General features: G+C 37.4%; 2 protein-coding genes across 4 annotated transcripts in view; one reads left to right on the top strand and one right to left on the bottom strand.

The window, feature by feature from the left end:
* The window catches only part of LOC107749856 (AP-4 complex accessory subunit tepsin-like), an 8,481-nt gene extending 3,058 nt beyond the window's left edge, over nucleotides 1–5,423 (top strand). For 2 of the 3 annotated variants that reach the window (XM_016565060.1, XM_016565059.1), the window contains exons 7-13: nucleotides 575–643; nucleotides 767–955; nucleotides 1,044–1,230; nucleotides 3,334–3,447; nucleotides 3,594–3,672; nucleotides 3,805–3,939; nucleotides 4,231–5,423. In XM_016565060.1, the coding sequence (XP_016420546.1) occupies nucleotides 575–643; nucleotides 767–955; nucleotides 1,044–1,230; nucleotides 3,334–3,447; nucleotides 3,594–3,672; nucleotides 3,805–3,939; nucleotides 4,231–4,731 (1,274 nt within the window). In that variant the 3' untranslated portion in view covers nucleotides 4,732–5,423. Of the gene's footprint in view, nucleotides 1–574; nucleotides 644–766; nucleotides 956–1,043; nucleotides 1,231–2,065; nucleotides 2,253–3,333; nucleotides 3,448–3,593; nucleotides 3,673–3,804; nucleotides 3,940–4,230 lie in introns of all 3 variants that reach the window. The other variant, XM_016565061.1, reaches the window with a different exon arrangement.
* Nucleotides 5,424–5,428: 5 nt separating this feature from the next.
* Nucleotides 5,429–10,082, bottom strand: LOC107749858 (protein FAM104A-like). Its single transcript, XM_016565062.1, has 4 exons — nucleotides 9,991–10,082; nucleotides 9,348–9,472; nucleotides 8,737–8,848; nucleotides 5,429–7,107 (listed from the first exon to the last, which is right to left on the bottom strand). Exons 2-4 carry the CDS (start codon nucleotides 9,377–9,379, stop codon nucleotides 6,856–6,858), a joined length of 396 nt encoding a protein of 131 aa, XP_016420548.1. The 5' UTR covers nucleotides 9,380–9,472; nucleotides 9,991–10,082; the 3' UTR covers nucleotides 5,429–6,855.
* Between the last annotated feature and the right edge of the window lie 6 nt (nucleotides 10,083–10,088).

Below are 10,088 nucleotides of genomic sequence, written 5' to 3'. Positions count from 1 at the left end.
ATTTGAACAGTCAATTGCAAATACTTAAACTAATAACAAAACATACTTACAGTAGCTGATTCAGAAGTGCCAGATTGTCATAGCAAAGTCAGAATTACCTCCTCTCCTAGGTTCGTGAAACGGTCGTCCATAAAATGCATTGCTGTTCTGTTGTAAGTAATCTTAATGCATCTACTTTCGGAAGGCCAAATATAGTGCTTTTGCTTTCGCCTAGAAACACACAGCTTCTCCCTGACATGGCTGCTTCAACACTAACTGCTGTTCCTGAAACCACGCCTTCTTTCTTTGCACATTTGGGCGCATTATGCAAATATTTCCACATAGTGGGGTAGATATGTGGGGGCGTGTTAGAACGAGCCGTTTTAGGGGGGCGTGGCAGAGTCTTAACTTTGATAAAGAATATCTCTTTGGTTTTGAGACTTTAGTCTTTGCAACTTCAGGGATCTTATCTATGCACAATCAGCTTGTAACACTCCAAAGAGAAAGAAAAACTTGAAATCGCATCATATGACCCCTTTAAAGTAGTAAAGTGTTATAGTATGTGTATGATGTATACCAAGATGTTTGTTTGCAGGAATGGGCTCAGAGTCACTCAGGTCTGGCATGCAGGGGTTCGGATACAGCCCAGGAAGGAAAGAGTCCAGTAAGACACAGACATTTAATATCATTCATCCTACTCCTGACCTAAACTAATTTTTACAACTGGAAGGTTGGTGCTCGTGTGTGTCCTGTCTTATTTCACGCAATGTTTGCCTCACTCGTTCAGGTGGAGGGACTCTTTTGGACAAGATTCAGAAAGCTGCCGAAGTGGTTGCCAGCGCTGTCCTTCCTCCGACAGAGCATCCTGGCATTCGTGTCCATGACAACCACTACCACGCTGTGGTGGCGCCCTCTGCTACTGTGGAGATGGCAGAGCCAGCATGTGCCTACAACATCCAGTCTCACTGCCACAGAGGTGAGCCATGCACTGATTTTAAAAGCAGGTCAAGTGTATGTTAAGAATGTCAAAGAAATGACCATTTCTCCTCCTCTCCTCCTCTCAGCATCTCACAGGTGCCCAGGGCAGGCTGGAGGAGGCTGGGAGGAAATGGACAGTGGGCACAGCTCATCCCACAACTCATCCCAGGAGACTGCGGAAGCCAGCCAGACCTCATTGGGAGGAAGCAGTAAGTCGGGCAGCTCGGGCAGCCACTCCGGGGCGAGTCCGGAGAGCGGTGACCTATCAGAGCGGTAAGGGACAGACTGCTACAGGGCTGCACACATTGCTTTCTCAAGTGTTTGAGGTCATTAACGCCAGGTCATTGCATAGCTAAGGGGAAATTTAATTCTGGCGTCTTATTTCCAGTATTAAAACAACAGCATCCCATGTCATTTGTCATAATTTGCAACAAAATCACAAGAAATATAATATATAAGAAATAATATTTATTAAAAAAAATTGTATTAATAAAATTAATAAAATAATATTATTTTTGCATTATATCATATTTTTTATATAAAAGAGGCTTATTTTTAGGACCATTAAATTATGAGTTAAATTAAGCAAAAACTCTCTTTATCATATTGAATTTTGAATTTTTTTTTTTTTTTAGCATTTCTCATTTTCAGTGACCCTCAGATTATCATTACTGTTAATCAGTAATTTATTAACTGTATTACAATAAAAAATATTATTTATAATTTTTTTTTAAATAAATCAGCATACATTATGGGCAAATAATAGCAAATAAAATATATGGGCAAACAAATATTATTATGGTTATATGTGTAAGTATTTGGGTATTTTTTATGTTTTTGAAAGAAATCTATTATGCTCACCAAGGCTGCATTTATTTGATCAAAATAACTGTTTTCTGTTTATTATATCTTAAAATGTGGCATCCGTCTCCATGATAACCACTACCACGCTGTGGTGGCACCCTCTGCTACTGTGGAGATGGCAGAGCCAGCATGTGCCTACAACATCCAGTCTCACTGCCACAGAGGTGAGCCATGCACTGATTTTAAAAGCAGGTCAAGTGCATGTTAAGAATGTCAAAGAAATTACCATTTCTCCTCCTCGCAGCATCTCACAGATGCCCAGGGCAGGCTGGTGGAGGCTGGGAGGAAACGGACAGTGGGCACAGCTCCTCACACAACTCATCCCAGGAGACTGCAGAAGCCAGCCAGACCTCACTGGGAGGAAGCAGTAAGTCGGGCGGCTCGGGCAGCCACTCCGGGGCGAGTCCGGAGAGCGGTGACCTATCAGAGCGGTAAGGGACAGACTGCTACAGGGCTGCACACATTGCTTTCTCAAGTGTTTGAGGTCATTAACGCCAGGTCATTGCATAGCTAAGGGGAAATTTAATTCTGGCGTCTTATTTCCAGTATTAAAACAACAGCATCCCATGTCATTTGTCATAATTTGCAACAAAATCACAAGAAATATAATATATAAGAAATAATATTTATTAAAAAAAATTGTATTAATAAAATTAATAAAATAATATTATTTTTGCATTATATCATATTTTTTATATAAAAGAGGCTTATTTTTAGGACCATTAAATTATGAGTTAAATTAAGCAAAAACTCTCTTTATCATATTGAATTTTGAATGTTTTTTTTTTTTTAGCATTTCTCATTTTCAGTGACCCTCAGATTATCATTACTGTTAATCAGTAATTTATTAACTGTATTACAATAAAAAATATTATTTATAATTTTTTTTTAAATAAATCAGCATACATTATGGGCAAATAATAGCAAATAAAATATATGGGCAAACAAATATTATTATGGTTATATGTGTAAGTATTTGGGTATTTTTTATGTTTTTGAAAGAAATCTATTATGCTCACCAAGGCTGCATTTATTTGATCAAAATAACTGTTTTCTGTTTATTATATCTTAAAATGTAATTTATTCCTGTGATGGCAAAGCTGAATTTTCAGCAGTCGTTACTTCAGTCTTAAGTGTTACATGATCCTTCAGAAATCATTCTAATGTGCTTATTTGGTGTTCAAGAAACATGTATTATTGTTATCAATGTTGAAAATGGTTGTGCTGTTTAAAATTTAAAACTGAGTATTCAAAAGAACAGTATTTATTTGAAATAGAATGTTTTGTAACAAAAATGTCATTACTGTCACTTTTGATCAATTTATTGTGTCCTTTTTGAATAAACATTCATTTCTTTAAAACCACAAATATTTTGTAATGAGAATGCGATTTTAATATAGGCTTAATTTTCACAAAACAAAATAATAATTATTCTTCTTTTTAATTTGATTCTTTTTAGGTTGTGTGAGATTCACATTGTTATTTTGTTATATTTGTGTTCATTTGAATCAGTGTGGAAGCCATTCAGTTGGGGGACTGTGGTCAGGAGACGGCGCTTATCAACAGACTGACCAGCGGTTCCAAAGTCTTCCTGTCCAGAGAAGAGAGCCAGCACTTCATCAAAGAGTAAATGATTCATTATGAGACATGTGCATGATTTTGGCATCAGTGTAGCCAAATACTGATGTACAGTACACTCTTGGGTTGTAATGTCAGTGCATGCAGTGTCATAGCTAAAATTGTTTACGTCTTGATCCTCTATTTTCTTTCAGATGCTCCACTCTCAACTGTGAGGTGGTCGTTGAACTTTTGTCTCGCAAACTCCAGGACCACACACAAATCGTCCAGATGGTAAAGTCTCCTATTCTGTTACACTTAGAAGTTATTTCAAATAAATACATCCTTAATTTTTTTAATTTAACTTGTATGAGCAATTTATATTGATAACATACCGCATAACCAATTTGTATTTCCTTCCTCCAGAGGGCGTTGTGTGCTCTGGCCTGCCTGATTTCTTCAGATTTCCTGTCTCTAGACCATATTTACAATATCATACATAAACACCTTGCACAACTTAGTGAAGGAACCGCAGGCCCTGTCGCCAACAAGGCAACCAAGGTAACAATTGCCCTACACAATTGCCAAAGCTTTTCAAAATAAAATTATTGGAATCTATCAAAATATAGATTATTGGGAGTACTGTATGTTGTACAGGAAAATACAGTTTCAGTCTTTCTACTTTTAAATTTCACCTGTACTTCAATTCCATTTTGTGACTAATTGTGAAATTTACTAGCAATTTCTAAACAAACATTGCTAGCAAAAACTGTTTCTACACCAAGTTTTTCCATTGTAGTGGTATTATCTTTGTAATTATGTAGGACTAACAGATTATTTTTGTTTAATTAGCTCTTAAGGCAGTTTGAGGCCTTGCTTGGTTGTGTCACAAATTCCAAATGTGACCGTGCTGGATGTCCAACCTCTGCCAGCTCTTCGTTTTCAGATCAACCCTCTGAATCTATAACCGTCCCCTTTGTTCCGGGACAACTAGGAGACAACTTAACCTCTGTTATCCCATCAGAGGAGACCCCATCTACACATCACCTGCAGGGTAACAGCACTGCACCTGGGTCTCATATGAAAAGAAAACAAAAAGATGGAGAGTACAGGAACACGGAAACCTCTAAAATCTCAGAACCACCCAGACTGTCACTCTTCAGTGGAATGGAGTTAGTCAACAGAAGCAAACCTGTATGTTTGGTCGAGCCTGTTCCTGTCGAGTCAGGCGCCCAGATAAGTGTAGAAGCCACTACAGGCACAGACTGTGCAATTGAGAAAAGCTGTGAGAGAACTGCAGGCTCTCTCACATCTAGTGAGCAAGTGTCTGCCTTCTCCTTCCTCAATCTCTGATGCCAACATTCATTTACGGTTATTTGCTGATTTGGGGAAAAATAACTTCAGAATGACTAAAATCGTGCATGTCTCAGTTTATATGCTGACAACATGTATCCAGTAATATTCCAATTGCTGTAAAGGAATTTTTGATCAGAAATAATTTTTCATATAAATGTGGTCACAGTATTTATGGAGGTAACATCCACCTGCAATTGCAACTGCAACATACTCTTTACTCACTGTCTAAATGCTGCTAGTGGTTCACATTAAGCGTTCAGACTGGGAATAAGTCAAGTCTTGATCATCATCAGTAATGGAACATCTCTTCAAATCATTCTGAATTCACTGAGATACATTTGAGAAACAACTCAGGATGCTTTTCTGTTGTGGTGTTAAACACAAGTGTCACTGCAATGGTTGCTACTACTTGCACTACAATCTTTCCTCTTACTTAAAGCAATTATGTCTTCCTGTGTGTATTTATAAAGTAAGAACAAACATTAACACCCATACTGAGTTTAATCCGAATACATCCTGCCAAAACTTATGTGCAACTATATAAAGAACTGTCTTGTGTGAAAGTGTTGCAGTATTTAAACTTAAAAGGCAGGTTTGAATACGAAAATGGCCTCATGTCCATTCAGAGCCTGAAACAGAAAAAAAATGAATACATATATTTTTTTTAAAAAAAGCATTTTTATTTACATCAGCAGAACATTTAATAAAATAACAATGATTTCAAATATTGTATATATGCTAGCTATATATTATATACAGTCCTACATACAAAACAATGGTGACCGCAGGGACGATTTTCATCATCAGAAGCCAATGGTCTTTCACACAAAGCATATAGTGCCTGGGATGTACAGTATTGTGCACGGAGTAGTTTAAAGTACATCAGTATCTCGTACACAATTAGATCACCTGCTTGAAATGATGTAACTGTCCTCATACAATCTGTTTGGACTAAGCTTCAAAATTTTGTTGAGGATGTATGTCTAAAATGAACTGAACTATACTAAATTTAGGAGCACTACACCATGTGAAAAGAATCATGTATATTGGTCAAACACAGGCATAAATGGGTTGTATTGATATTTTATGGTAAAATATTTAGTATCTTGCAGTGACGTGATACTGTTAGAGTGCTTAGTTAGGTGCAAGCTAATTTTAGGTCATTCCTGGTCTGCCCATAGAAGACGAATCCTCGTATTACAGGGAGTGCAGTGACTGATCTAAACTAGTTTATTTCCAGCTCTGATTATTGCAAAATGAAACCAGGAAATTCTTGTGTGAATATCAGACATGGCTTTCAATTTGCAGTTACTGGATTTGCACAATGATTCATTGGTTTACACCTTTAAATTCATAGACAAAGAGTGCTTCATTATGCACATTAACAGACCTGAGTCCAGCATGCATTTTCAGAATAGTCTCTCTGATAATATGTGTTTTTTCTAAGGTAAAGTTAAAGAGAGACTATGTGATATAAAAATTCTAAGGATCTGGCACCAAGTTCCATCTTTAAAGTCTGAACCTTCATGGCATGCAGAGAGAAATCCTCTAGACCTGAGTTTTGGATATGCAAGCAATCATCAAGCCCCAAAAACTTCCTGAAAGAGTCTAAATTCCAGTCAGAACCAAACCGGAATCTTCTGTTCACACGTCAACAGCATTATTAATCGTCATGGAATGACTCCAAAGCAGGGCTGCATTATAATCGCATGGTTTCTAGACTTCAGCTCTTAAATACAGGAAATTATTTGATTTCTTTTCCTTTTCTAGACCGGACAAAGAGTGTCAGAATTGGCCAAATGCATGTGTCTGAATAAAACGTGACCCAGAACTGCAGTAGCACCATGTGTGACTGTCTAGTAAAGGGCAAAAGCTTACATAATCTTGCAAGAACGTGACAATTTTCAAGATATTTCTTTTATGTAGCACCTATGTGAAGTTCATGGTCAACACATCAAGTAGAGCCCCACATAAACACTATGAACATGAAAAAGTGCTATAAGAAAGAAGACAAATGCATTTAGAGGGCCTATATTTGTGCTAGGCCTTCAAATGGCCCATAATGGCCCTCTAAAAGGTCCCCTGTACATTGTTCCTTAATGCCAATGGGTGCTGGAAGAGTCACGTCTGCCCTTGTTGACCATGAGTTTGCAAGCTACTGAAGTGGGCCTCCCTTAAGATACGGTTGATGTGATCGTATGAGACGTTGTGGCTCAAGGAGACGGCCGGCTCTTCTGCTGAGATGGTGGGGGCAATGGGGCTGCAGGGAGCCTGGGATACATGGAGTCCTCTTTGGTAAGTGTTCTGGATGTTGGAACTGGCTCCTGCCATCCGCTCCGGGCTGCTGATCCCACTGCTGTCACTGCTGGAAGACTGTTGGGTGACAAGGAATTGAGAATAAGAATAGAGGGGTGGAGGGAGGTGGTTTCTGTGCTTTACCACTTCTGATTAAAGTTTTATTTGGGTTTACTAGTTAATATACTACCGTTCAGAAGTTTGGGGTCAGTCATTTTTTTATTTTATCATTATTATAGTTTAGTTTAATTTAGCTTTATTGTCTGTCCAGATTTCCTGAACAGAAATTCATCTTTGACACTGGCATAGAAAATACATCCTAACAGATAATACTATACATTCACATATCACATAACATTTTTTTTTTTAATTAATACAATATATATATGTATGCCCACACATATGCATACACATGTGTACACACACCTACCCAGAAAGATACCTCATGATAATACCTCAATTAAGAATTTGGTTTAAAACAAGTCACCGCCAATGGTACAAATGATCTTTTATATACAGTGGGTACGGAAAGTATTCAGACGAGAGTTTGTCATCAATGATTGTACCTAAATATTTAAAATGTGAAACTTGCTCTACCTTTACACCTTTTATAGTAATTTGTTCATATGAGACACCAGCCGTACCGATCCTATTTTTGTTCCCACAGCATAGTTCCTTTGTCTTCTCAATATTCAATTGTAAGTGACTATCATCAAACCACTGAGCAAGACTTTCAATATACTCAAAATAAGTTAAACTAGTCATGTCCAATTGGCAAGAAATTAAAACCAAATCATCAGCATATTTGATCAGGGTGAGATCATCCCGGTTACATTGAAGTTCATTAATATAGACAGAAAAAAGCAGAGGTGATAACACACATCCTTGTGGTAACCCTGAATTCAGGACTGTATAATCAGATGAGATTCCATTGACTCGTTGGGGTCTATTTCTTAAAAAATGTTCAATCCATAAAATTAACCAACTGCTTACACCTAAATCTTGCAATCTTTCTTTTCATTATTTTTTTTTTTTTAAAGAAACGTGGCTCGTTTCTGCCACGGAATAAAAAAAATACAGGCAACTGCAACTTTTTGCAATCTCACAATTCTAACTGTTTTTCTTGCAACTGCAAGTTTATATCTCGAAATTCCAAGTTATAAACTTGTAATTCTGAGTTTACATCGCATAATTCTGTCTTTTTTTCTCTGAATTCTGAGTTTACAACAGGTTGCTGAAAATTCAGCTTTGCCATCACAGGAATAAATTACTTTTTAAAATATATTCAATTAGAAAACAGTTGTTTTAAATTGCAATAATAATAATTCACAATATTACTGTTTTTACTGTATTTTTCATCAAATAAATGCAGCCTAGGTGAACATAAAAGACTTTAAACACTAATAGTGTCCTACTTACGAAATTTTGTGAAGTATGAACTGACTATAACATTTTTAAAATGTCTTACAATTTGGTAGTCAGAACAAATAAAAAAGAAAAGAAAAGAAAAATAGCATCTGAAATTTCAGTTCATTCATGGAAGGTCAAGTGGATGATTTGGTCTGTGGGATACAGCCTTAACACTATACTTCAGCACTTTCTCTAGTGTGTCCCTTTACGAAATATATTCTAGAATGAACATCATCAGTCTCAGTTTACCATTCTTGAATGAAAGAAAGTTCCTGGCCAACTGTCGTGCCTTCTTACCTCAGAGTCCCAGACATCACTGCCAACCTCGGGGAGAAAGGAATAACCTCCACACCTCTTTGCCTGGGGCAAGACCTGAAGCTCCTCAGCATCACAGCTGCGTCTGCGTTTTCTGTTGACAGAGATCATCGCCTTTGACTACTCTGTTCAACATGCATAGAATCATTTGTAATAGTCTTATTATTACTAAACAACCAGGTCTTTTTGAGCCAATTCTGAACATTCTAGACGCATATCTTTCTAAGTAGTAAGTATCACCATTCCCTAAGCAATGGGGCAGTGCAGACTTGATTGCAACCGTTAGTCACCAATATGTCCACTGCAGGATTATGACTCAGATTTAAGAATAAAAATGTCATCAGCTCAAGAGCTGTCAAAGCTTGATGCTGGATAACAGCACAGACTCATTTAACCGATATAGTTGCTAGTCTAGAGGATCAGCCTTCTAAAAGAACATCTAAAAATAGCCAGCAGACATGAAGTACTACACTAAATCTGCATACACTGTCAACAGCAGCATCATGGATGTCTGCAGGACATGTGTGTTACATAAATGCACCATGAAACACGCATGCAAACTATTAGAAGCAAATGGAAGCAAATGATGTTACCTGCTTTCTGTCAACATGTCGTATCTGTGCATTTGACAGTCAAATAAGGGCACACAACACCTCTCAGTCTCAGAGACCACCGGCTTTCCTTTCAGCAAAATGAAGGGCTCTGTCAAGATTCTCCCCTAATGATGAGCGAAATGACAAATGTAATTCACAGTGAGAAGCTGCAGACACGTTTACATTGCAGTGCCGGTGTGCAGAAGGCATATTAATAATATTAAATAATTCAGGCCTGCCAATATAAGCTTATAATATCAGCTTATATGCATTATGATCCATTCGTGAGATACATTGAGCTATTATATTCATACTAGAAAAATGATCTGCATAGGGTTGACAAAGAACGGAAGGGAAACACATTATCTATATAATTTAAATATAAACGTCTGATGTTAATTGACATTATTGTCTGAAATCAGTCAAAATGGCTCATTTACATAAGTCCACTGATGCAAATCGGTAATAATGTTACAAAAATAGTGCGTTCAGAATGTCAAGCAGAGAGACGGATAGCACAATGCTATGTGTAGTTCACTTTACTTCCTCCTAGCGATGAACTGTTCCTACGACAAAACAAACGAAGAGATTTGAACGGAATAAATAGTTTGTGAAGAGACGAAAGGGTTGTGATGTACTCTACCTCTGTCTGTTCACAGATGGATCTTGAGTTCAGTCATTTTCTGAAGTTACAATCTCTCTCTCTCTCTCTCTCTCTCTCTCTCTCTCTCTCTCTCTCTC

The sequence above is a fragment of the Sinocyclocheilus rhinocerous genome, unplaced genomic scaffold (genome assembly GCF_001515625.1).
Source record: "Sinocyclocheilus rhinocerous isolate Xijiao unplaced genomic scaffold, SAMN03320098_v1.1 scaffold31, whole genome shotgun sequence".
NCBI lineage: Eukaryota > Metazoa > Chordata > Actinopteri > Cypriniformes > Cyprinidae > Sinocyclocheilus > Sinocyclocheilus rhinocerous.
This window is presented reverse-complemented; position numbering and strand designations above follow the sequence as displayed.

Excerpts from the sequence above, each read along its gene's own strand:
- LOC107749858 (XM_016565062.1), bottom strand. The coding sequence starts at position 9,379 with ATGCACAGATACGACATGTTGACAGAAAGCAG. Across the intron at positions 8,849-9,347 it reads GACATGTTGACAGAAAGCAG|AAAACGCAGACGCAGCTGTG; the intron begins GTAACATCATTT and ends CTCTGTCAACAG. Across the intron at positions 7,108-8,736 it reads GTGATGTCTGGGACTCTGAG|TCTTCCAGCAGTGACAGCAG; the intron begins GTAAGAAGGCAC and ends GTCACCCAACAG.